This window comes from Salvia miltiorrhiza, chromosome 3 (genome assembly GCF_028751815.1).
Source record: "Salvia miltiorrhiza cultivar Shanhuang (shh) chromosome 3, IMPLAD_Smil_shh, whole genome shotgun sequence".
Classification (NCBI taxonomy): domain Eukaryota; kingdom Viridiplantae; phylum Streptophyta; class Magnoliopsida; order Lamiales; family Lamiaceae; genus Salvia; species Salvia miltiorrhiza.
In genome coordinates, this window is record NC_080389.1 from 56,915,432 (window position 1) to 56,941,734 (window position 26,303).

Here is a 26,303-nt window from a genome sequence, read left to right on the forward strand (position 1 = left end):
GTATAAATTAATAATTTTTGAAATATTACAATTATCTATGGTAACTTTTTAAAAATTAAATTTATTGTTATATAGTTTTTCTTAAAATTAAAATCTCGATAAATTTCATCCCTAATTCTTTTTCCATTTGAGATTTATGTAATAATCTCATTATGTATCATACATTAATATATTTAATTAGTTACAATGTTTTAATTGATACATGAATAAATATTTAATTAGTCATATTAAATTTGTAGATAGATGAAAATATTTAATTAATTAGATACAATGAATGGATTGATGCATGACAATATTTAATTAATTGCAATGAATTGACAAATTCATGAATTTATTTAATGAAACGTGCATGAACCTCTATTTAATTTAAATACATTAAAAAGTATTATTTTCATTTATTTTTACGGATATATTACAAGTTGATCTAAAATTAAAACTTCTGAAAATTCTAGGTCCCAAGGCAGGTTTTAATGTATGCAGCAGCTATTGTATTAATGACTCCATAAATTTCCCTTTAAAGATGGCACTGCTTCACAATTATGCATCCACCAACCCTATCTTTCATGATTCTCTTGATTTTTTTTATGTTGACGTTTTTAATCGGAATTGAGCAATGTTCGTGTCACACAGTTTCAATAAATCTATGCAGCCACATTGTGGTCACCCACAATTTAGTTTAATAGAGAAAATTTCATTTTTTTTAATTTATATTTTAAAATAAAAATAGGATTTAATTATTTTATTGTATTCTCTACATTATAGTTATTTTTTTTGTAATTTTTTTTGCAACTTTTATTTTTAATTTATTTTTTAATAAAAATAAAAAGTTACAAAAAAAATTATAAAAAAATAAGGGTTAATTACGCCAAAAACCATGAACTTTGGGCCCATTTCCAAGTTTGCCATGAACTTTTTTTTTTTTATCAAATTTTCCCTGAACTTAAGGGCGTGATCAATTTTTCCATGATTTTCGAAAATCCCCAATTTGACTGCTGACTTGGCACCATTTAAGTCACCTGAAAGCTGACTTGGCACCGGCGACGATGTGAAGAAACGACGTCGTCCTATACTCGTGATACTACGTCGTTTGATAAATTTTTTTTTTCCCCAAAACTGAAAATTTTCGCCGTCGTCGTCTTTCTTGTTCCTGGCAGATCTTCGGCGCGAAATGGAATCGCAGAGAGAGAAGGGGAGAGTGGAGATTAGATCTGAGGAGGGTTTGATTAAGGTGTTAATCGAGCTTTTAATGGTGGCTTTGGAAGATCGTAGCGGTAATTTGGGGGAGGGCGACGCGAGATCTGGGGAAGAAGCAGATATTTTGAGGGAGAAGAAGTCGACGGCGGCGATGGATGTTTGGGGAAGAAGAAGAACGAGGGACGGAGGTGACTGGCGCGGCGGCGGCAGGAGCGCCGGATCTGGTGCAGGTGCCGGAGGCAGAGCAGAGCCAGAGCTTTCCTCCACCGCCTTCCCCGACCACCATCACAGATCCACCGTCTTTCCTCCACCGCCCTCGCTCGAGTCTTCTCTAGCTCCCTCGAGTCTTCTCCACGCGAAAAGGGCTGAAGGAATTTTGAGCGAATGGATTTTGAGCGAATGGAATTGGAGGGAGAGAGTTTTCAGAGAGGATTTTGAGCGAATGGAATTGGGGATCTAGGGCTCCTATGGCGGCTGGGTTGCTGTCAATCGGAGGGAGAGAGATAGAGGGAGGCGGCGGCGCCTCGCCGTCGCCAAGGAGGAGGAAGGTGGAGGCGGTTTCCACCGGGTTCAGTGAGGCAGAGGGCGAGAGAAAGGGGGGTAGAGCGGCGGCGGTGCAGTCGCCGGAAGAGAAGAGAGACTCCAAAGGTGGTAAGTCGAGCAAGGGCTCGGCGAGCCTGAATCTGAGAGGGAGACAGAGGCGGTGAGAGATGAGGGAGTCAAAGGGAGCGGCGGCTCAACATCGCCGCCCTAGGCCGGAGATCGGTGGTGGCGTGCGGCGGAACTCATGGCTGAGATGAGGGAGTCGAAGGGAGGAGATCAATTTACTATTTTTTGTTTTTTTTTTTCCAAGTAGGCGCCACATCAGCTCAGTATTACCACGTAGGCGCCATGTCACCTCGGTATTGCCACGTAGGCGCCAGCTAAGACCGGACCTTCACCGGAGGTAAAAATCGTGGCAAAATTGATCAGCCCCTTAAGTTTAGGGAAAATTTGATAAAAAAAAAAGTTCATGGCAAACTTGGAAATGGGCCCAAAGTTCATGATTTTTCACGTAATTAACCCAAAAAATAACTACAATGTAGAGAATACAATAAAATAATTAAATCTTATTTTTATTTTAAAAAATAAGTTAAATTAATTAAAATTTTTTTTTTCTATTTAAGTGAATTGTGGATGGCCACAATGTGGCTATTTAGCATGACTCTAAACTAAAATCCCTCTCTTTTTTCGAAGAATTCAGCTGCAGAAACTATTCAACCACACTCTGCAACAATGAAAGTAGCAATCATATTTTCATTATACTTCTAACAGTTATGAGAGCGACAGTCAGAGAAATGACAACCCAAGATATATGTGGAACTCATTCAAAACCATTCACCAATAATCATTACAAGAGCATCTCCCACCCCTGATGTGGTGAAACCTATTCGAGTCCCTCACCACTATCTCTCTCCCACTCGCCACTGATGCATACTTCATTGCAGCATGACAGTCCCCACATACTCGAAGGTTTTTAAAGATTCTGATTGGCTTTGCTTTGGCTGTGCTTATAAGACCATAGGCCAATGCTATCTTCTCACTATGTTGAAACAAATATCTTTCCTTTTCTTCCTCCTCCACTTCATGCAGCACGAAGCTGGTGTCTGGAACATATCCCATTTCTTTTATCTTCATCACCAACCTCTCTAATTCTTCATATATCTCCCTAGCCTCGGGGTGTTTCGTGTCTCCAACGTAGAACTTATGCACATTGTTTGCAATCTCTATCCAGCTACACCCTGCTTCCTTCACCAAATTCCTCTCCTTCATCCCTTTTCTGATCTTCGCCACGTCTTCCCATTGGCCCGTCGAGGCATACAAGTTGGAGAGCAAGACGTGCGCTGCAGGATCGTCCGGGTCTTGCTCAAGGATCATCTCGGCAGCATGCTTGCCAAGCTCTGCATCGCCATGAACACTGCATGCACCGAGCAACGTGCGCCACACTAGAGCATCGGCAGTGAAAGGCATTGATTTGATTAACTTCATAGCTTTATCCAGATACCCTGATCTACCTAATACATCAACCATACATGCATAGTGTTCCATTCTTGGCCTTACCCCATGCTCTTTCAACATTGCGTTGAAATGCCTCCACGCCTCATCGACCAAACCCGCATGACTACAAGCTGACAAAACTGCAATGTAAGTAACCTCATTCGGTTTTACACCAAAATCAAGCATTTGCTCGAACAAATCCAGAGCTCGTCTTGCAAATCCGTGTTTAGCAAATCCCGTGATGATGGATGTCCAAGATATCACATTCCGAACTTCCATTTCTCCAAAAACCTGAAATCCAGCTTCTATGTTGCCACACCTTGTGTACATAGAGATCAGAGCATTGCAGACACACAGGTTGGACGCGAATCCTGCTTTCAGTAACCGAGCATGTAGTTGCTCTCCTTTCCCGACTGCTCCAATACTCGCAGCACCACTCAAGAGACTAGCAAATGTGAAAGCATCGGCACCAACACTAGCACTTTCAATTTGATTAAAAAGTCCAAAAGCCTCATCAGAACCTATATTTCTAGTGTAACCATCGACTAATGCATTAAATGAAACCAAATTCTTTTCAAACAAGAACTCAAAAGCTTTTCTTGCATCTTCCATCCTATCCATCTTGGCATACATGCTAATCAGAGAGTTCCCAACACAATTAATCTCTGCAAGACTCAATTTCATGGCATGACCATGAATCTGCTGACCTAATCTCGGATTGAAAAGATTCCCGCATGCCTTCAACAGACTAGCAAATGTGAAGTGATTTGGCTTAACTCTGCCCTCTGTTATCATCCTACAATACAATTCAATAGCTTCCACGTCCCGCCCTCCTTTCTGCACGTATCCTGTGATAATCGCAGTCCATGACATTACATTATGCTCCGGCATTCTGTCAAAAACCTTCCTCGAGTCATCCATAGATCCATCCGACGTAGATTTACCATACATATCAACTAAACTACACCCCACGCAGACATCCAAACTAAGCCCAGTTTTGACTACCCAACTATGCAGCTGGCGCCCAATATGCAACAATCCCAGCTCCGAACAAGCTGATAAACAACTACTAAAAGTGAACCTATCGGGGACAAACCCCTCAATCAACATATCCGAAAACAACTCAATTGCATCCATTGAAGAACCCATTTGCATAAACCTCGTGATCATCAAAGTCCAAGAAACAGAGTTTTTTTCAGGCATTTCATCGAACAGTTTCTTTGCAGACTCCAAATCACCAAATCCCTTCGCAAACAAATCAATCAAGGCACAACCTACGCACACATCCGACTCAAAGTACCCAGTCTTCATCAGAAAGCCAAAAATTACCAACCCAATTCTCGCATACTCTCGATTAGAGCACGCCCTAATCGCGGCCGAAAAGCAAAACTGATTCGGCCGCTCACCAAACTCCAGCATCTCAAAAAACAACGAAATGGCTTCGAAATTCAATCCGCTATGCGCGTAGCCCGAAATCATAGCACTCCACGAAACCAAATCCCTGGCTCCACCCATGGAGCCGAATATCTCCTCCGCTTTCCTGGAGTCGCCGCATTTAGAATACAAAGTGATGAGCGAGTTGAGGACGATGGCGTCAAGCTGGAGTCCTGAATGGGCGAGTTTGGAGTGAACGGCTCGGCCGAGTTGGAAGTTTCGGGTTCTGATACAGGACTTGAGGAGCACGGAGTAGGTGGTGAGATCCGGGCAGAGATTGGAGCGGGACATGAGATCAAGGATGGAGATTGCTTCATCGACGCGGCCCACATCGGCATGGCGTATCAGACAGCTCTTGAGTGATTCGAAGCTGATGATATCGGGAGGTTTAGCGGTGGAGGTTTTATGGCGGGAGTGGTTTTTGGGTTTGAGCGGAGGAGAGGCGGCGGATGGCAAAGAGAGCCTTATCATTCTATCTTACTAACGCCTCTCTTTACTGGATTTATCTGTCTACTTTTTATATTCTGTTTTTTTTTAATACAAAAAAAAGAAATCTTAATAGGTAAAAATGTCATACTCCCTCTGTCCGCCAAAAGTATTCCACGATTACTATATTTGGCGTCCGCAAAAAGTATTTCACTTTCCTTTTTAAGTCATGGTCCCACCATCCACATTTATATTTTATCCTTACAAACACTCTTTATTTACAAAAAAACCACCCCAAATTCAATCTCAACCACACATCTCATAAAATGGTGGGACCCTTTCTCCACTATATCAACATCATCTCCAATTTTATTAAACTCCGTGCCCAGCCTAAGTGGAATACTTTTGGTGGACGAAGAGAGTACTTTTTTTTTATCAAGAAAAAAGAGAAATTCATTAAGAACAATGGTTCCAGCAGTACCGGAGGACAATTACAGTTCAAAACATGAACATATCACCTGTCATCCATGAAGAAAAATTACAGTTCCAGTCCAAAAGCTTGAACACCTTGTTCCAGCTCCATACTCTAACTTTGATATCTCTAATCAGATTTTCAATTTTCCAAGGCCTACCTTCGAATCTGCTTTCGTTGCGACTCTTCCAAAGAATCCAAGTGGTGCACATCCAGAGAGCCCTTAAGAAAATTCTGTTCCGTTTCCTTCCCAAGTTAGCAAAGGCGTCGAAATGCGCTGCAATATCCTGCGGTCGTGGGCCGCTGATTCCCAGCCAATTTTGAATGCCGGTCCAGACCTTTTCCGTCTTTGGGCATTCAATGAACGTGTGGACCGTCGATTCGTAATGTTGACAGCATGCATTGCACATAGCCTCTTCTTCTCCAAGTTGAATGTTTCTTTTCCTCAAGTTGTCACACGTTGGTAATTTATTTCTTAGAAGTCTCCATGACGTGACTCTTGCTTTTTGAGGAGCCGGGGTGGCCCAAACTTGCTTAATGCTTTCTTTGTTGATGCTCGTTTGGTTGGCGATGATCCTTGAAGCTTTCACCAAGGCATATGCAGACTTGGTTGAAAATGATCCTTCTGAAGATGCGCACCATCTCCAAGAATTGGCCTCACCTGCATTTGGAACAATGGGAGAAAAATGTCCTACTTCATGAACTTAAGCATTTTATGCTCAAATTTAAGTGAAGAACCCATTTTACAGTTGATGTTGATGGGTTTGCTTGATTTTTTGTGAAATTCTTACTAATTTGATCGATTTGACAACTATCAGTCAACGATTTGGAAACTTAATCTAGCCACTTACCGGTCATATGTACAATTGACTAATAGCTGTTAAATCGGTCAAATGTGTAAGATTTTCACAAAAAATCAAGCAAACTCATCAAGATTAAGAGTATTTAAAGAATGGCATAAGAAGTTTATGTTTATAAAATATGGTATTTTTTATAGGGCAAAGGTGCAGATACCCCCCTGAACTACACCCCCCTAGAGCTTTTAGCCCCCCATACTCGGTCAAAGCGCGTTGACCTCCCAAGTCTCGGAAAAAGGGTGCAACTAGGTCCAAGGCTGAAACGGGCGTTTTAACGCCGTTCGCTTAATTTTTTTTTTTTGGCTGGGCCCCACCACCCCAACCACAATGCGCGGGGTTTCTATGTACATAGAGCAGATGAAGAGTTTCTTTCATTCCATTCGAAAACTCAAAGTTTCAGAGGGCAAATAATCGAAGAAGAAGGGAGGTTTGGTTGCGATTTTGTTGATTCCGATCGGTGCTTGTAATTTTCATCGAAGTAGTCTCTGAAAATAGGTAAGTAATGGCTAAACTTCATAGTTTAATTTTTTTTTACAGAACATGCAAGTATTGTTGGATTCCGAATTTTGTTGCGTTCTTGTTGTTTTTGATTTGATGCATGAACGCAGAACATAAGAAATAATCTTGTTTGTTCTTGGTCTTGTGCAGTATGTCGAATCCTGAAATTTTCTTTATTTTCAATTGGTGGGGTATTTGGAAAAAAAATGATGAGAATGGTGAATGGATGTATGATGGTTATAACCATAAGAAAATTAAATCCACACTGGAAAACATGACATTAGACAGAATCGTATCCGAATTTGAGGAGTGTTATGGTTCTAAACCTAAGCTAGTTTATGCGGCAGATGCAGACTATACCATAGATAAGGGTCTAGTTCCCCTAAGAAATCCTATCCAGTGTCATAAGGTTCTTGATTACCTAGAATTGCTTGGCCATGGAGAGATTGCTTTTTATGCAGATCATGAGGTTGATCCTATGCCTACTTTTGTAGTGAAGGAGATGTTTTTAGAAGAGACTGAAAATAGTGATTTAGAGGGTAAACATGGGGTACAGATTACTGGTGAGGATAAGGGAGTTCAGAGCACTGATGGTGGGGTAGAAGATGGAGAGGATGTTGAGTTAGAAGAGGAAGATGAGGCTGAGTTAGAAGAGGGAGATGATGTTGAGTTGGAAGAGGAAGAGGAGGCTGAGGTAGAAGAGGGAGATGAGGGTGAGGTGAGAGGAAGAGAGCATGGTGATGATGACAATTCAAGTGTATACAGTGAGTGTTGGGAGAGTGATGATGATGTTAAGAGCTTAGAGCAGTTGGTAGGGAGTGTTGAAGGAGGAGAGGAGGGTAGTTTTCAGCTAGGAATGACCTTTGCAGGAGCAAAGGAGGCTAGGGACAGCATAAATGCTTATGCTGTGAAGTTTGGCTACAAGTTAAAGTTTCTAAAAAATGAAAAGACTAGGATTAGAGTGGTTTGCATCAATGACCAACAATGTCCATTTCTGATGCATGTCTCTAAAGATGGGGATATTGAAGGCTTAGGTATCAAGACCCTAGTTGCAGACCACACATGTTGCAAACAAAGGGAAGTCCCTAGTGCTAGCCAATCATATTTGGCCAAATACTTTAAAGGGGCAATCTACAGAAATCCTAGGTTTACTTCTAAGGATATGCAAGGTCATGTTAAAGACCATTTGAAGCTTCATGTTAGTTTACACAAGTGTAAAAGGGCAAAGAAAGAGATAATATGCAAGCTTGAGGGTAGCTACAAAGAGGAGTTCAATAGGCTAGTTGCCTATTGTAACATTGTTAAGGAATGTATGCCTGGGAGTAAGATGGAACTCCAACTGTCGACCGAGCATATCCAGAACCAAAGACATGTCTTTAAGAGAATATTTGTCATGCTAGAGCCTTGTAGGTTGAACTGGCTAGGGGGGTGTAGGCCAATAATCTGTCTTGATGGTTGCCATTTGAAGGGTAAGACATTTGGGTGTCTTTTGACAGCAGTAGGAAAAGATGGGAATGATGGAATTGTGCCCATTGCTTGGGCAGTTGTAAACAAGGAGAACAAGAATAACTGGAAGTGGTTTCTCATGTGGTTGAGGCAGGAGCTCAATCTTGGAGCAGGTGATGAAGTGACATTGATGTCAGATATGCAAAAGGTATGGCTTTCAAATTATTTGACATTGATTATTGAAATTATGGAATGTCGACTGATTATGGAAATTATGTTTAGGGGTTGATGGAGGCTGTAAAAGAAGTGACTCCTGCAGCTGAACATAGGTGGTGTGCGAGGCATATTTATGCCAACTGGAGCAAGAAGTGGAGAGGAGAGGAGTTAAAGAAACGGTTTTGGGCTACTGCATGGAGCTCTTTCCAGCAAAAGTTCAAGTTCAACCTAGCCAAGGTTTCTGCCATAAACAAGAAGGCAGTTGAGGACCTACTCCACTATCCTACTGAGAACTGGTGCAAGGCTTATCAAAGCACAAGGTGTTCCACATACATGGTAGACAACAACATCAGTGAGTCTTTCAATTCAAGTATTTCTGATGCTAGACATAAGCCGATTATTTCAATGCTAGAAGAGATTAGGATGCTAGTAATGAGTAGGATAAAGGATAGGAAACAACTTGTTGATCACTGGAAAACTGAATGGTGTCCTAAGGCAATGCAAATGTTTGAGGCAAACAAGGCAGCTTCTATGAATTGTAATGTTCTTTGGAATGGTGACTACGGATATGAGGTTGAAGAGGGAGAAGACAAGCACATAGTATTTGTGGATACTAAGAAGTGCAGTTGTAGGATGTGGGATTTGAGTGGTATCCCTTGCCCTCATGCCATTGCTGCCTTTTACTCAAGTCAGTTGGACCCCTTATCTGTGATGAGCAATTGGTACCATAGCTCCATGTATAGAAAAAGTTATGAGCATGCTATACAGCCAATCCCTGGGTACAAGTTTTGGGATATACAGTTTAAAGATTACATTGAGGCTCCACCGGTTGAGAAGAAGATAGGAAGGCCCAAAAAGAACAGAGTAAGAGCTTCTAATGAGCCGAGGTTGAAACACAAGCTTTCAAGGATTGGTAAAACACAGCACTGCAGCATTTGTGGAAGTGCAAGCCACAAGAAACACAAATGCCCTGAACGGCCTACACAGGTATGAACTTATTCAACTTATATTCTTTGTTTATCATGCTTATTCATATCAACAATCACAGGATTCAACTACCACAAAGCTTGCCAAGAAGCAGAGAGGTTCAATAACTGGGGTTGGTCTATATGTGAACATTGAGACAGGAAAACAGATACTAAATGTAAGTTAAGACAAAAAACCTATTAAAGCACTGAATTTCATGATTTCAACAAACTTAAATGAGTGTTGTTTCATTGTTCATGCAGCCTGGAGGGTCACAATCAGTTGTGATCGATGAAGGCTCACAAAAGGAGGCAGATCCCAATACTAGGTTCCCTATACCAAACGAAGCAGAGATAAAGAGAGGAGAAGGTAGCTCAAGTGGAGTCACAGGGAAGGGCAAGAAACACCAAAGCAAACCATTCAAAGCTCCAAGAGGGAAAACAGATGCTGTGGATCAAGAACTAGTCCTCAGAAGAAGTCCAAGGAGACAGAATGTGATCTCAACTGTTGGATCAACATCCACTAATTGAAATCACATTTAGACTTTTGGTCTTGCTAGGGCTTTGGGTTGGGTTATTTTTTTTGTTTTTTTTGCAATATTTCAACAGATGATCCTATCTAAACTATGCTAGTTTTTTTACTATGAAACATATGTCCAACAGCTTATGATGATGGTTTTTTTGGGAATGAATTTCAGAAACTTTAGAGGTTATCTTTGTGCATTTGTGAAGTCCATACTTATGATGTCAATTTCTTTGAGAATTCAGAATATAACAGGGGAGATTTACAAGCTTTCATAAAGTCATTTCATTAACAAAAGCAAGATACATTAAGAATTCCATAGCATCAACTATCCATTGACTAAGATTGGAGATTTACATCATTTCACTAGTTTCATACTATATAACAAGCTTGATTATCACAAACCAAGAAATAATCAAAAAAATTAAAAGAAAACGGCTTCTCCTTCTAACACCCATTGTCTCTTCTTTCCAACTTGCAATTACTGACCAAAGCTGCTCAATTTCAGCTTCCAAATCAATGGGGGGCTTCGAACTTTCATGCAACTTTACAAGCTTCATGTTTTCCTTCTTCAATCCGTTTATAACTTCACGAGCTCTTTCAGACATTGGTTCGTCATACCAATCAAAAAAACCACAATTTTGGGTCTACGAATTCAAAAATTGAGTATTAGTTCCATGTTTTTCACAAAAACAAAATGAGTGATAAGCAATTGATGTACCTTCCAATTTCGACACCCGTAGAACCTTCTCCCAGGGTTCTCATCGGTCCATGAAGTCATTCTCTTAGCTTCCAACCTCTTGCCTTCAAATTTACAACGACAATGCCTAACCTCAACGTCGTTCATCATCTGCTGTCTACCATGCGACGAGGATGACCCGAATCCTGAGCTGGAACTCATGATAATAGCTCGAATCCTAGTATACTCAACAAACCCTAACCCAATTGCAGAAAATCTTGTCGATTTCTCTCAATTTCCTGCAAGATCGTTCGTAAATTAGGGTTCCTAATATTTGAACCCTAAATCCTAAATATAATACCGTTGGTTAGGGTGGTGGGGCCCAGCCAAAAAAAAAATTAAGCGAACGGCGTTAAAATGCCCGTTTCAGCCTTGGACCTAGTTGCACCCTTTTTCCGAGACTTTGGGGAGGTCAACGCGCTTTGACCGAGTATGGAGGGCTAAAAGCTCTAGGGGGGTGTAGTTCAGGGGGGTATCTGCACCTTTGCCCTTTTTTATATATAACTTAAGAAATAGATCATTTTAAATTTTCTAGATATTCAACTCCAATGATCTTTTACTTCGTGTTTTTGACTTTTTGTTCATTGAAAAGAAATTTCTAGATGAAGTTAAAATTATTTGGATGTCTATTTTTGGATGAACTCAAAATCAAGTGTTTTGAGTGTATTTGATGGACATAATGTTGGATGCATTTTGATTGCTAGAGTAAGTTTTCATTTCATGAATATTAAACTATTAAGTACTAAACTTCTCTAAGAAAGAGTATAAGATTAAAAGTGAGTATAAAATTCTTAAATTGGTAGAAGTTTGATGAGCTCGATAAAGTTTGTGGATCTACCATCGGAAACAATTGTTAGAATTTTGTGAAATCATTTGAAATTTATATTCGGTGATTTGATTTGTTTTAAGTTGGTTTTACGGATGAAAAAGAAAGAAAAAGAAATAAAGAAGATGTAGTGAAAGAAGTGAAGAAAGGGTGGTGTTTAAATAAAAGAAAAAAAAATTAAATCGAACTAACCGTGTTTTAACGGAAGATTATTTTAATAGCGCGTGTCATACAAGTACAAGGTTCATAAGGTGATGAGCTGAACTCATGAGGATGAGCTGAGACTCGAGTTGATACCCTTGCATTGGTCGGCTCATCGTCAGCTTAAGTCGATGAGCCGGATTGATGTGGTGGTCCTACGGAATAAGATCAAAGTTGGAGGCGTGGGATAATAGGACATGCATGAATCAGTACTCAGGTAAAAAATTTATTGTGATTTACGTCAAAAATTAAATAAAAGAGATTGGAAGAGCCTTCGGAGAAGGGATCCCATCCGATACTCAAATCAATCGAGAGAATCCCAGAAATCACGAAAGTTCATGAATATATTTACTCATATTTTAACACCGATATTCATTGTTCTGTATACTATGACATAATTATAATAAAAAATCCTCGGTGGACCATTTACGTTTGTGGTAGCTATTAGATATCATAGTATATAGTTATATTCACTCATTGCAAAACAAAGGTGTCGTGGTGTAGTTGGTTATCACGTCAGTCTAACACACTGAAGGTCTCCGGTTCGAGTCCGGGCGACGCCAAGCATTATATTTAAATAAGTTTTTTTTTTTCTTTTAATATGGTACTGAAACAAAGAATTCAAAGACGAGTATTACTTTTATATTTCAAACTCTTCTAAAAAATTACAAGTATATTACTGCATCTAAAAACCAATAATATTAGGGGGGAAATGAAGCCACTATAAAAAAAAGTACTGATCTTTTGAAAATATATTAACGAGAATAAATTAGGGGAAAGTGAAACCAATAATTTTGATTAACAAATACAATATACTATAAACATTCTTAAAAGACTTGAAAATTGAAGAAGAAATATAGCTTATAACTGAAACAAAATGGCTCATTTCAGCACATCACATATTCAAACTGCTATAGGGACATTTTTGGTGTGTCAATCTTGAACAGAAATGTCAAGGCTGGAGCCCCTAATAGGCATAGGTTGATTGTCACTTATCTCATCAAACTTAGATAACTGCCTTCTTCTTTGGAACTTGCAAATTAGAAGCCCCATCGCACAAGGAAATACAATGATGATCCTTGCTGCATAGCTGATCACTGGAAGGAGAAACAAAGTCGCGTTAATAATTTTTTACTTAAACAAAATTGCTGATATGAATTATGATACCATGTTTCAACAGTTGAGTATTTTTATCCTAAAGAGTGGGATTGCTCCAATCCCATCCTTTCAATGGGATAAGAATCAAGCAAAATTGACTTAGATGATAGAAATAATCAAGGGTCTTGGGATATATCCCAAAGCTTCAATCCATCGAAGTATACAAGGGGTTAACCTTACTATTTTTATCTATCAAGGCTAATCCTACAAAGTAAACACCGCTACATGGATTGATAAATATTATGGGAGAACTTGTTTTTTTGCAAACATTTATCAGCCTTTTCATCACCATCACCACTAGGAATGTAAAGTGCAGCATATGAATAGCTCACCAACAATGAGAAAAACTTTCAGGATAATCCCTGCAAAAACACAACATACATGATAAGTCAAAGAGAAATATGTTGAAGACCATATTGCTATCATCTCCTCATTTGTTTTATACACAGAAAATGGTGCTGACAATCAAATGAGTGTAAAACATCTTACCATTAACTGAATCGAAGAACCAATCGAAGTTACTTAGGATTAAAAGTCCCCATACATAGATGAATCCAGTGATCATCAAAACGGCCTCTAGCCTCAACCCTGCCAAAATGAGAATATTATGTACCTTATCACGAGATCAAGAAGCTGATATAAGTGAAATATCAATGCATCATAAATTAAGAGCGCACCTACGATGATAATAAGAAACAATGCGATCCCTGCAGATGTAGGTGACAAGCAATGAGGATCACAAGAGGATATATTGAAACCAAGAGTTATGATCTAATCACTTTTGTAACTCTAAACAAAAAATTAAAAATTAGCAAGATAAAGAATAAAAAATACTCTTACAAAAAAGATCTGTGAAAAGAGCTTTGCCTGCATTTCCAAAATACAGAAGCATTAGCATAAACCAGATAGAGGAACTTTCAAACGTATGCTCAATTTATATGTACAAATACATATGCGAACTTATAAGTTCACAACAGATATATTCCCTCTATCACTACAACTCTTACCCCACTGGACATCAAGCTTAAGCTGAAATGTAGCTCCACTGCAACGATGCAAGTTTTCGTCCATAGTAGTACACTCCCATCCTCCTTTGCATTCTATACAGCGAAACTGGAACCAAGATAGTTCAAATCCATATTTCAGAGCATCATGTATTTTTGAGAGAGTTACATTCTTGAAATTCTTAAATTTCAATGATGTCATCACTATGAGGTCTACACCGCACTTATCTCCTATATCCAAGCCACTCATGTTCCCAACCTTTATATAACTGTACCTGCCACGAGACGAATTCGAGGCTCCATTGATACAATCAGTGATTTCTGTGAAGTTTGAAGAATCCTCCAACCGATGTGGGCAGCTCACAAAATTGACAGGCCAAGCTACACCGGGATCGTTTTCATCTCTGAAAATCCAATCAGAATATGTGCTAAACGGATATTCATGAGTGAAGTTATACGCATATACAGAGTGCTTAGGAAAAGAGCAGGTGTCATCATTGATGGAAGGATCAGCCAGCCTTATGGTGGAGTTCCCATAATTGAGTGCCTTGACCAAGTACTTGAGAGAGCTGAGATAGATGAAGGTGACATTGTTTTCGCATGCTAATTCATAGTTGGGATCACCACAGTTTTTGGGATCATCCCTCAGCCGGAAAGGATGGCTAATATTGGAAATAATGCCGCAAGTAGAATGGCTACAGGGTGTGGTAGCATGAGAGGTTTGAAGCAAAATAATCAAGAGAAACCAACATGTGAGGAGGCGGTTTCCAGTGATCATGATTCTTGGTGGCTGTGGAGGTGGAGATGGGGATTCATAAACAACAGTTTTGAAAGAAATCAAGAAAACAAGCAAGAGTGAGATATTTCACTCCAAAGAGGCTTCGAGGATAAACTCTAGCAGAGAATCTGGAAGCAAGATAGTGCAAATCTATACTGCAGAGCGTCATGTGTAATGTAATTTTGGAATATCCAAATCATGTCGGTTGGATATTTCAAGCATTAAAAAGTTGACCCCACACACACCTTTGCATACACAATGATGCACCTTGGGTGGATATGATGCATCCTGGATGGATATGAATGAGTTCTCCACTTGCCATCGGCATTCACTCACTCTGATTCTCTGCTCCCACATCGCTCCAAAAGAGTTACATATTTCACATCCAAACCTCAATTTTTCCCATTAAAATTACTCCCCCTTCCCATAACAAGGGTCCTAGTTTGTTTCGACACAAAAATTTAAGTGAATATGATTAATGTGTAAAAAATAAAAAGTGATGGAGCCCACTTTTATTTTGTGAGACGAATAAAATTAAAATGAATATGATTGAAAGGTAAAAATATAAAAGGTGATGAAACCTACTTTCTTATTTTAAAACTACATATGACACTTGTTATGAGATAACTAAAAAAAGAAACTAAAAAAATATACTACTTGACTTGGTCCGCTTTCATTTTTTGATTGTTTCATTTAATTTGGCCTGTTTCCTTTTTGGGTAATCGATTTTTAATATAACAAATATGGACTCACACACCTTTACATATTTTATACTAAAATCTTCATCTCCTAAATAATCATACCAAAAAGAACTAGGCAAATGAGGTGGGACGGGGGAGTATATGATAATTATATCAAAATTTGAAGTTGACAAGTTTTAAATTAAAATAATACTCCCACCGTCTATAATAAATTTCCTAAAAATGAATGACACAATTTTAAGACGAGATTGTTGAGTATGTTGAAAGTGGGGAAAATGTGTTATAAGTAGTATTGCGAGTGATGAAAATCAAAAATGAATGATAAATAGAGTATTATAACTGATAGAATATAATTTAAAAATAGAATATGAAGTTTTTTTTTGTGAACACCGAAAAGAAAAGTAAGAAGTTTTATCGCGGACAAAAAGAATATGAACAATACGCAGAGGAAATGATAAATGAGTGCGAGTTTTCAAAATTATGCTACAAATTACAAATCCATTGCGCAGCCCTATTGACGATTATACTCGACGGCAGCTGTTGTTTGTGATTAGAAGCAGAATTCAACTGATGAGACTACTCTCCTACGCTTAAAAAGATTTTGAGAGGATTGTGATTTGTAGGTGAAACGAATACCAACTAGATTAAACTATGTGATTCGAACTTGCCTGTTTATAATGCTGCAACTTCTTATGAATTCTTCCCTCCTTTGAGCATAATTTTCCAACCGACTATCGAAATACCAAAATTTAAGTCGATTTAAATTAAATTAACCAAATTAACCGAACAAAATTTAAAATTTCAGTTATGGTTTGATTTTTCGATTTTGGAGAATTATGCCCACCCTCATATCTGTTCCATCAAAAGCAAAGCTAATTCAAATTCTTCTATTAATCAAAGAGACAGTAATAGATGGAGTATCGTGTGAAATCATATTAAAATATTCAAAACCCAATTAAACACAGAGCATCCGCATTGGGCTACTAGATGCCCTTACTCGAGTAGCCCAAATGCATCGAGTAGCCCAATGCAAGCTCTTCCTACTCGAGGGCTACTTGTTCCATCGAGTATACCCGATCTCCTCAAATTTCAGGCGCGTGGTTACATGCGCCACTAATAAATCAAGTAATCAAAACTAAAAAAATCAAGTAAGCTATCAAGTAATTCCAATGTGGCCTCCTTACTCATTGTGGTCCCTTCCTATCAAGTAAGCTATCAAATAAGACCAATGTGGATGCTCTAACAAAATGACATACGTATCACGAAATATCTTGATCCGTGAGTAAGATACAAGTTTGTGTGTACTCATACTGATAGCCTGAGATCCAATCACATACACAGATCAGTTACATCATAAGCACATCACACATTTAAATTGCTACAAGGACAGTGTAAAACTCTGTGAATCTTGAACAGAAATGCCATGGCTGGACGGAGTATAAGTAGGACGGAGCAAGGACACATGATCAGTTGAGCTACTTGTAGTAGTAGTAGTAGTAGTAAATGTTTGATCCTCACTTACTGCAACCTGGATTGATTCTGAGGGGCGATCAGGAATCCGGAGGCATTCGACATTACCTTCCAACATTTCCAACACTTTATTCATTGAAGGCCGATCATTTGGATTCATCTGTATGCACCATAATGCAACTATTGTCATCTTCCTAATAGTTTTCTTGACTCTCTCATTGTCTTCGTCATTGATCTCATTCCCATTTCCAAATTCGACCTCTTTCCCTTGGTTATAGCTGTCGTATATCCAATATGGGAAATACTGGCTAGAATTTTGAGCATTTCCTTTCAAGTCTCTTTTTAAGCCTACCATTTCCATCAGCAGCATTCCAAAACTATACACATCAGCTTTGTAAGAGACTGCACCGATACTTCTGCTGATCAATTCAGGAGCAACATAGCCTATGGTTCCTCTAGCAGCAGTCATAGTCACAGTTTTCTTTTCTGTCGAGTAAAATTTTGCTAGCCCAAAATCAGAGATTTTTGGAATGAACTTGTCATCTAGAAGTATATTGTGAGGCTTAATGTCGAAATGCAAGATTTGGATATCACAGCCTCGATGCAGATACTCAATCCCTCGAGCCACTCCAACTGCAATCTCAAATTTCCTATCCCAATTCAAAGAATTCATTTTTTCTCTGTTGAAGATGTACTTCTCAAGGGAACCATTAGGCATGAAATCTAATATAAGGGCACGCTTGGATCTTTCTGCACAGTATCCGACTAGCTTGACAATATTGACATGATGGATCCTTCCAATGGTAGAAATTTCATTGAAGAAGTCTTGGCTATTTGCTCCAGCCTTTCCAAGTAGTTTTACTGCTACATCATGGCCACTTTGAAGCTTCCCTTTGTAAACAGCACCGAAACCACCTTCACCTAGTTTCTCTTGGAAGCCTCTTGTCATCTTCTTCAACTCTGAATAGGAGTACCTAATTGGCACGAGTTCGTTGTCACTTTGTAGGAAGCCCTCTATGTCATCAAACATGGATTGATGCCTTCTTCGGAACTTGTAGATTACAAGCCCCATCACACAAGGATATGCGATGATGATCTTTGCTGCATAGCTGATCACTGGAAGGAGGAAGGAAGTTTCATTAATGTTATAGCTTAAAAAAATTATGACATGAAATCATACCATGCTTCAACAGTTATTAACTCTATAAACCAAAAAAGTAGAAAAATATTATAGGAGGACATGTTTTCTGGAAAATATCTATCAATCTTTTCATCATCATCACCACTAGGAATGTAAAGTGAATCACATGAATAACTCACCAACAACGAGAAGAAGTTTCATGAAAACCCCTGCAAGAGCAAAACATACGGAGTACATGATAAGCAAAGAAAAATATAGGAAAATATGTTGAAATTCACAGTAAAGATCATATTGTTTATCAACTTATAATCTCCTCACTTATTACGTTGTTGGTTGTTTTATACACAGAAACTGGGCCTGACAAGAAACGAGAGTAAAATGTCTTACCGTTAACAGAATTGAAGAACCATCCGAAGTTACTAAGGATTAAAAGTCCCCATGCACAGGTGAATCCGGCAATGATCAAAACCTCTAGCCTAAACCCTGCCAAAAAGAGGATACTTATCTTATGCACTAATTACATTTCTACAATGAGCATACAGAAAAACATAATGGGTCCAGAGGAATTAGAATAAAAAAAAATCTGATTTCGGAATTACATATAGATCCTCTTTAAAAGAATATACTCTTTAATATCCTACTTATTTCCTTGTATAGCTACTACCGTTCATCTAGATCAGGAAGATGATATGAGTGTAATATCAATGCAACATAAATTAAGAGCATACCTATGACGAGCAGAAGAAACAATACGAGCCCTGCAGATGTACATGACAAGCGATGAGATTTACAAGAGGATATATGGAAAATGAAAATCAGGAGCTACACAATATATGGAAATCAAGAGTTGTCTAATCACTTTTATAACTCTTATTGCTTCAATAGACAGATAATATGGCAAGATACAGAATCAAAGAATACTTACAAAAAAGTCCTGAAAAGAGAACTCTGCTTTGCTCTGCATTTCCAGAATAGAAAAGCATTAGCATAAACCACCCAGAGGAACTTTCAGATGTATACTGAAATCAAATTACTGATATGGAAGATATATTGCCTCTAGCACTCTACACTCTTACCCCACTTCGGATCAATCTTAAGCCGAAAGGTATCGTCCGTGCAACCATCCAGTTGTGCATCAATAGTAGTACACTCCCATCCTCCTTTGCACTCTATACAGCGAAACTGAAGCCAAGACAGTTCAAATCCATACAGCAGAGCATCATGTAACTTTGAGAGCGTTACATTCTTGAAATTCTTAAATTTCCAAGATGTCATCACGATGAGGTCTATATCGCACTTATCTCCTATATCCAAGGCCCTCAGGCGTCCAACCTTTACATAAGTATATCTGCTACGAGACAAATTTGAGGCACCAAAAGAATTTTCTCCACTGACACAATCAGTGATTTCTGTAAAGTTTGAAGAATCCTCCAACCGATATGGGCAGCTCACAAAATTAATAGGCCAAGCTACACTTTCATCTCTGAGAATCCTATCAGAATATGTGCTAAACGGATATTCACCACTGAAGTTATAGGCATAAGTAGAATGCTTAGGAAAAGAGCAGGTGTCATCATTGATGGAAGGATCAGCCAGCCGTATGGTGGAGTTCCCATAATTGACTGCTTTGACCAAGTACTTTTGAGAGTTCAGATACATGAAGGCGACGTTGTTTTCACAGGCTAATTCGTATTTGGGATCACCGCAGTTTTTGGGATCATCCTTCAGCCGGAAAGGATCGCTAATATTGGGAATAATGCCGCAACGAGAAGGGCTACAGGAAAGGCTAGCATGAGAGCTTTGAAGGGAATGGAGAAGCAGAATAATTAAGAGAGACCAATATGCGAGGAGATGGTTTTCAGAGATCATGATTGTTGGTGGTGGTGGAGGCGAGGGGAATTGATTAACAACAGTTTCCGAAGAAATTAAGAAAACAATTCACATTTCAAGCAAGAATTAGTTTCATCGATTCGAGAGGGACCACGGAGAAAAGTCAAGCAGATGGAGCCAGCGGCATTAACAGTCTGCTGCCACAACGCTCCAAAAGAGGCACCTAAACTTGAATTATTTCCACTAAGTCAGGATAAATTCAATAAAATTATCTAGCAACTCAAACAAATATGTGATAATTAAATCAAAATATGCTACAAACTACAAACACAATAGCGCAGCTAACTCAATCCCTGCTCCCTATTGAGGATTCTACTCGACAGCAGCTGTTGGTTGTGATTAGAAGCAGAATTCAACTGATGAGGCGATGACTTAGCTGCTACACTTGAAGAGATTTTGCGAAGTGTAATTTGTCGGTAAAACGATGACCAACTAAATAAATCTATGTGAAAGGAACTTGCCTTGGTAGAGAGAGAGAGAGAGAGAGAGAAAACTTGCCTGATTAGAGTACTGCAACTTCTTTACGAATTCTTCATGAGGGAATGTGAAGAGAGAAGCTGGGGAGAGGAGAGAGCGTGTGTGTATCTACTTTCTCTCAGATAAAACGTACGGCTTTTCCGCAATTTAACAATTTGATTGGGTAAAAGATAATACTCCCACTGTACTAGAAAACAAAAATTTCTCCACTTAAATATCTTATTTATTTTTTTAATAAAATTTTTATGATTTCTCTTTTAAGTCTTTCTCATTCTGTTTTACTCCAAGAAATGATAACATTGTTCCTTTATTTTTGATAATCGTCTCGTAACATAAATGCTTAATAATTGACTTTTTCCACAGGCAAGCGGAATCTCTACACCGCACAAAGATGGATAATAACCGCCTCATAAGATAATGCTTAATAATTGATCGTTTTCGCCCGCAGGTGGAACCCCTACCTCGCACAAAAGTGAAAAAATAACCGTCTCATAAGATAAATACTTAATAATTAACCTTTTTTGCACACATGCTCTACACATCACAAATGTAAGAAAATAACCGTCACATAAAATAATGCTTAATAATTGACTTTTTTTCGCACGCCTACCCGCATCACCGCATGCAGGCGGGACCTCTACACTACTCATAAAATAATGCTTAATAATTGGCTTATTTCGTATGCCTACCCGCTTGCAGACGAGACATCTACACCATACAAAGATGAAAAAATAATTGCACACAAGCTGGATCGGACCAATACCACTATCCACATAAAGTGGGAGAACTACCGCATGCAGATGATGAGACCTCTACACCGCACAAAAATGAAAAAATAATCGCACACAGACGGGATCACTACCCATACAAAGATGGGAGAACTGCACTGCATGCAAACGTACGAAATTAAACTCAAGATTTCTCATAAAAAAAGAGTTTTTAAGTGTCTCAATTTTACCACTTGAACTAGATCTCATTAATTTTATTGAAAGACGTTTAAATGGAGATGATCTTCAGTTTTAATTAACATGTGTTAACCAATTAAGAATCTTAGGTTCAAATTTCACCTTCTCTGTTTTTCAAGTACAAGTACAACAATTTGTTGATTTTGTATAATAATAATTCCTCTATATATTATCTTGATTTAAAATAGAGTAATAAATTGAACCTAATTAATTTTCAATCATTAATTATAATTATACTTAAAATACGATTGTCTATTTATGTTTTAAGTATTATTTTATTTTCTATGTATATTTATTTTTTTGGGAGAAACCAAAAATTTATATTCAATCAATTTCAAATGTAAAATATTAAGAAGTCATCTGAATTCGAGTTCGAGGGTTTTTTAGGACAGTCACTTAGGTTGATTTGGAAATTAGGACAAAAACTTTCGGACTTGTAAAAATAGGACACTAATTTTTTTTATAGTAAATAGGACACTAATTAATAAGTGTTGCATCTGCATGACATTTTTTTGGCCAATTCTTTGCCGATAAATGTCCTATTTTTACGACGCTTATTAATTATTGTCCTATTTTACTCTAAAAGAAAAATTACTGTCCTATTTTTACAAGTATGAAAGTTTTTGTCCTAATTTCCAAATCAACATAAGTTAATGTCCTAAAAAATCATCTGACTCTCTGAATTCTTATGAAAGATTGTAGGTTGTCACCCAGCCCACTAATAAAGCTTGCTATGAAGTAGTCTTCTGAGAATTCTCCCCTCTTAAACATCAATAGACAAGTCCTTTGTTCTTCAAACCTCTCAACATAATCAGGATAGTTCCCAGTCATCCTCAACTTGTTGAACTCAACCACTATTTTGGTTTCCTTCAACTCCTCAAATCTGGCATAGACCAGTTCAATGAATTGGTTCCAGCTCAATTCAACTTGTTTTACCCCAAAATTCTGGTGCCACTGTGAGGCCTTCCTATCAAAGTGCATGACTGCTAACATCACCTTTTGTGGGTCAGGGATATTAGAAATAAGGCTAAAATAAGTCTGGCACTTGAGTATCCAAGCCCTGGGTTGGGTGCCATCAAATCTAGGAAAATCTAAGTAATAGGGTAACCATCTGGGATACTTCACCATCATGATGCAATCGTCGATATCTTCCAGAAAATGGTGTTATGTTATTACTACCTTCCCCCATGTAAGTATAATCACCTCCCCCTAAGATTGATTCAGACTCCTTCCCTTTTCCCACATTTAATAACTGCATGCAATTGGATATTACTAGCTAGAGTTGTTGTAAGGTGTTCAAATTTACCTTCCATTCCCTTCCATTGTTTCTGTATTTCTTCAGCCATGTCTTCAATTTTCTCTTGCATCTTTAGTTCTGTTGATTCTCTTTTTAATGCCTCAGATTGAACAAACTGATCCAGCTGCCTTTGCACCTCCTGTAGGTCCTTAAAACGGGTTGCTTCAGCCATCATGCCCGAAAAGCTGGCTCTGGATACCAACTGTTATGTTCACGTGTATTTCATGAAGATTTATCTTAGAATATGTAATATTTAATGGATTTCCACAGTAACCAAGGTGAAGAAAGAAAGAATTAGAGAAAGGAGGTGGATGAAGAAGATAAGTTAATTCTCATTGATTTTCCCAAAACCTAGCAGCCACACAATTGATATAATATCAAGGTGGTCCCCTACTGAAACATAAAAAGTGATAAAATAAAGGAAACAACAAATAAACAATAGTATCTCCCAAAGACAACTTCTCTATCCACGGCTATAATTCTTCTCAGCAACAAGTGGCTCAGATTAATTCCCCTTGCATTCAATTTTGACCCCACCATCTTGAACAAATGCAAGATACATAAAAATCCCATCTTTCTTGTTCTCCACATGGAGCTCTAATTCCTCATTTTCTTCTTTATTCTCTTCCAATTTTTCGATGTTGTTCACAACCCATGACTGTTGTTGCAGAATGTCACTGTTGAACAGTAATCTCCATAGATGACGAAAGATCATCATCACGTATGGAAGATATAGAATAGGTCGAATATGTAATTCCAGTTTCATCTACAATTTGGGTAGATTGAGATGGATAATTTGGAATCTGCAGACGCTCCACATCACCTTCCAACATTTCCAATATTTTATTCATTGATGGACGATCATCTGGATTCATTTGTATGCACCATAATGCAACTATTGTCATCTTCCGACCAACTTTCCTCGTACTATCATTTTCATCAGCATTTCCAATTTCAATGTCATTGCCTTGGTTAAAACAGTCATATATCCAATACGGGAAATACTTGGTGGAATCACCATTGTTTCCGCTCAAGTCTCTCTTTAAGCCCACCATCTCAACCAACAACATTCCGAAACTATAAACATCAGCCTTGTTAGAGACTGCACCAATACTTCTGCTGATGAGTTCAGGAGCAACATACCCTATGGTTCCTCTAACAGCAGTCATTGTCACTGTCTTCTTATCTGTAGAACATAACTTTGCTAGTCCAAAATCAGATATTTTGGGATTGAAGTTATGATCGAGAAGTATATTATGAGGTTTGATGTCAAAATGGAGGATCTGAACATCATAGCCTCGATGCAAGTACTCAATCCCACGAGCAACTCCAACTGCAATCTCAAATTTTATATTCCAATTCAACAAGTTCATTTTTTCTCGATTGAAGAGGTATTTTTCAAGGGAACCATTGGGCATGAAATCATAGACAAGGGCACGCTTGGAGCCATGTGCACAATATCCAACTAGGTTCACCACATTGACATGGTGTATCCTTCCAATAGTTGCTATTTCATTCATAAAGTCTTTACCATTTCCCCCAGACTTTTCGAGCAGTTTGACAGCAACATGAAGGCCACTTCGGAGCTTTCCTTTGTAAACAGAACCGTAGCCTCCTTGACCTAGTTTATTTCGAAAACCTTGTGTTATCTTCTTTAAGTCTGAATAGGAGTATCTGATTGGCGTGAGATTGTTGTCACTATGTAGGAAGGATTCAATCCCCTCATCTAAGGACAAATGCCTTGTTCGGAATTTGTAAATCAAGAGCCACGCCGCCAAAGGGAAAGTGATGATCCTTGATGCAAAGATGATGATACTTAAGACGAGGGCTGAGAAGAGATGCAAGAAAAAGGAAGAGATGATGTCCTCAAGTCATGCATACAGTTTCTTTTTGCAGCAATATATACCAAGAAATTAATTAGAACTTTCTTCTCAAAAATAATGACCGCGGTAGTAACTAAAATAATTAAATTGAGAGCGCACCAGGTAGAAAATAAGTTCGTGTGTCCTCTGCAAGCACAAGGAATTTGATGATAACCAAAAGGAGTTAAAATACAGATCGATAGCAATAGCATGGATCATAAAGCAAAGGAATGTAAGGACTTACGGTCAGTAATTATGACGTTGAAAAAGAGACTTGGTGCATAATATAAGAGATATGATACAGCGGCGAATCCAAAGATGGTGAAGACAGGAGGGCTTATCGCTGCACATAACAGACCTGCAATTATGTTTTTCACAACATCTTCATCACAAGTTGACTCTTCTATATATACTCATTCAAATATATCAAAACAAAACTGCTGCAATAAGAAAGATAAATTAATTAAGTTCGCACCTATAATGACCAGAAGAATTGGGATAATACCTGCAGCAGATATATAGATACACGCGATTAATTAGTAAGTGAATATGTTGAGATTCATTCTATAAATGATCTCATAAAGAGATCTAAGGAGATTGAATGGAAATGGAGTATGAGAACCCTTACTATAGAAAAAGACTACAATTATGCCTGCAATTTCCAGAAACGAAAAGAATTAGCATAAATAGATCGAAATCTCAAGTGTAATTAATTAATGCTACTAGTGATGGAGATCATCAGATCAAACTCCATTGACAGTTGAGAATTTCATAATTGATAGACTAATCACAACTTGAACCATAAGCTTAACTCATCTTGCATATTCTTACTCGTGGATGCTGCGCAGAACCAGCTGGGGCAGACGACGAGCTCAAATCCATACAAGAGAGATTGGTGGATTTCTGAAAGCGAAACGACGTTCTTCAAATCCTTAAAATGCCACGATGTCAACACTATGAGATGTACAGCGCACCTATGTGGTAACTCTGAAGCATTCATGTGGCCGACCTTGATATAAGCATATCTGGGAGTGGGAAGGGATGAATTAGAGGCACAATGATTAGTGATATCAGTAAAAAGGGAAGAATTGGCCAAGGGATTTGGGCAGTTTACAAAATTAATAGGAGAGGTAGAATAACGCGGAATAGAGCAAGGAAGAGGACGCTGGTATAGAGAGACGGTGGGAAAAGAGCAGATGTCGTCATTGTTTATGGAAGCATCGACCAGCCTGATGGCGGCGTTGCTGTAGTTGATGGCTTTGACATAGTATTTGTGAGAGTTGAGATAGATGGAGGTCACATTGTTTTCGCAGGCTAACTCAACTCTGCGATCACCACAGTTGCTGGGATCGCCCTTGAGGTGGAAAGGGGAGCTGATATTGGGAAAGATGCCACACGCAGAAGGACTGCAATAAGAGTTGGCATTACAAGTTTGAAACAAATTATGGAGTAGTGAGAGAATGAAGAGAGATGAAGTGGTGAGGAAGATGAGGTTTTGAGTGATCATGGTTCAGACAACTGATTTTGCAGTCTATACTCTTTTTTGGATGAGATATATATGTGATGCAGCATTGTATGTATAATTGGGTGGACATGATTAAGTCTTCAAACCAGACGCCAAATAAGACTTGTGAGGTCTGTCACGCAACCTTCGTTATCACATTCCTATTCAATAGGAAGCGAAATATTATTGATACTTGAATAAGCGCTTGTGTTAGTCAAGTGC

The 26,303-nt window shown here is 38.5% G+C and overlaps 7 protein-coding genes and 1 non-coding gene across 14 annotated transcripts; 2 read left to right on the forward strand and 6 right to left on the reverse strand.

Moving 5' to 3' along the window:
* Positions 1-2,468: 2,468 nt before the first annotated feature.
* LOC131014633 (pentatricopeptide repeat-containing protein At3g49170, chloroplastic) lies at positions 2,469-5,209 on the reverse strand. Its single transcript, XM_057942665.1, has one exon. The coding sequence runs from the start codon at positions 5,134-5,136 to the stop codon at positions 2,572-2,574; it is 2,565 nt and encodes an 854-aa protein (XP_057798648.1). The 5' UTR covers positions 5,137-5,209; the 3' UTR covers positions 2,469-2,571.
* A 380-nt stretch (positions 5,210-5,589) lies between these two features.
* LOC131019040 (uncharacterized) lies at positions 5,590-6,421 on the reverse strand. The gene is made up of 2 exons (XM_057947725.1): positions 6,415-6,421; positions 5,590-6,224 (listed from the first exon to the last, which is right to left on the reverse strand). The coding sequence occupies exons 1-2, from the start codon at positions 6,419-6,421 to the stop codon at positions 5,590-5,592; spliced, it is 642 nt and encodes a 213-aa protein (XP_057803708.1).
* Positions 6,422-7,192: 771 nt separating this feature from the next.
* Positions 7,193-10,076, forward strand: LOC131019041 (uncharacterized). Its single transcript, XM_057947726.1, has 4 exons — positions 7,193-8,572; positions 8,647-9,567; positions 9,629-9,724; positions 9,810-10,076. The coding sequence occupies exons 1-4, from the start codon at positions 7,193-7,195 to the stop codon at positions 10,074-10,076; spliced, it is 2,664 nt and encodes an 887-aa protein (XP_057803709.1).
* Positions 10,077-10,426: 350 nt separating this feature from the next.
* On the reverse strand, positions 10,427-10,969 carry LOC131019043 (uncharacterized). Its single transcript, XM_057947727.1, has 3 exons — positions 10,790-10,969; positions 10,558-10,715; positions 10,427-10,445 (listed from the first exon to the last, which is right to left on the reverse strand). The coding sequence occupies exons 1-3, from the start codon at positions 10,967-10,969 to the stop codon at positions 10,427-10,429; spliced, it is 357 nt and encodes a 118-aa protein (XP_057803710.1).
* A 1,354-nt stretch (positions 10,970-12,323) lies between these two features.
* On the forward strand, positions 12,324-12,397 carry TRNAV-AAC (transfer RNA valine (anticodon AAC)). The gene has a single exon. It is a non-coding gene; the product is annotated as a tRNA-Val (tRNA).
* Positions 12,398-12,576: 179 nt separating this feature from the next.
* On the reverse strand, positions 12,577-15,040 carry LOC131014634 (LEAF RUST 10 DISEASE-RESISTANCE LOCUS RECEPTOR-LIKE PROTEIN KINASE-like 1.2). Of its 6 annotated transcripts, XM_057942671.1 has the most exons (7): positions 14,272-15,040; positions 14,000-14,105; positions 13,833-13,859; positions 13,670-13,699; positions 13,482-13,580; positions 13,325-13,354; positions 12,577-12,931 (listed from the first exon to the last, which is right to left on the reverse strand). In XM_057942671.1, the coding sequence occupies exons 2-7, from the start codon at positions 14,061-14,063 to the stop codon at positions 12,768-12,770; spliced, it is 414 nt and encodes a 137-aa protein (XP_057798654.1). In that variant the 5' UTR covers positions 14,064-14,105; positions 14,272-15,040; the 3' UTR covers positions 12,577-12,767. The 6 variants fall into 6 exon arrangements, with proteins under 6 accessions (XP_057798654.1, XP_057798649.1, XP_057798650.1 ...); XM_057942666.1 differs by having other exon boundaries at positions 14,000-15,022; XM_057942667.1 differs by having other exon boundaries at positions 13,488-13,580; positions 14,000-15,020.
* Positions 15,041-16,706: 1,666 nt separating this feature from the next.
* On the reverse strand, positions 16,707-20,629 carry LOC131014635 (LEAF RUST 10 DISEASE-RESISTANCE LOCUS RECEPTOR-LIKE PROTEIN KINASE-like 2.7). Of its 2 annotated transcripts, XM_057942672.1 has the most exons (7): positions 20,475-20,629; positions 19,163-20,139; positions 19,012-19,044; positions 18,815-18,844; positions 18,474-18,569; positions 18,266-18,295; positions 16,707-18,061 (listed from the first exon to the last, which is right to left on the reverse strand). In XM_057942672.1, the coding sequence occupies exons 2-7, from the start codon at positions 19,953-19,955 to the stop codon at positions 16,854-16,856; spliced, it is 2,190 nt and encodes a 729-aa protein (XP_057798655.1). In that variant the 5' UTR covers positions 19,956-20,139; positions 20,475-20,629; the 3' UTR covers positions 16,707-16,853. The 2 variants fall into 2 exon arrangements, with proteins under 2 accessions (XP_057798655.1, XP_057798656.1); XM_057942673.1 differs by lacking the exon at positions 18,266-18,295 and having other exon boundaries at positions 19,163-20,592.
* A 2,394-nt stretch (positions 20,630-23,023) lies between these two features.
* On the reverse strand, positions 23,024-26,133 carry LOC131014636 (rust resistance kinase Lr10-like). Its single transcript, XM_057942674.1, has 6 exons — positions 25,409-26,133; positions 25,206-25,229; positions 25,053-25,082; positions 24,822-24,935; positions 24,698-24,724; positions 23,024-24,543 (listed from the first exon to the last, which is right to left on the reverse strand). The coding sequence occupies exons 1-6, from the start codon at positions 26,082-26,084 to the stop codon at positions 23,390-23,392; spliced, it is 2,025 nt and encodes a 674-aa protein (XP_057798657.1). The 5' UTR covers positions 26,085-26,133; the 3' UTR covers positions 23,024-23,389.
* Positions 26,134-26,303: the final 170 nt, after the last annotated feature.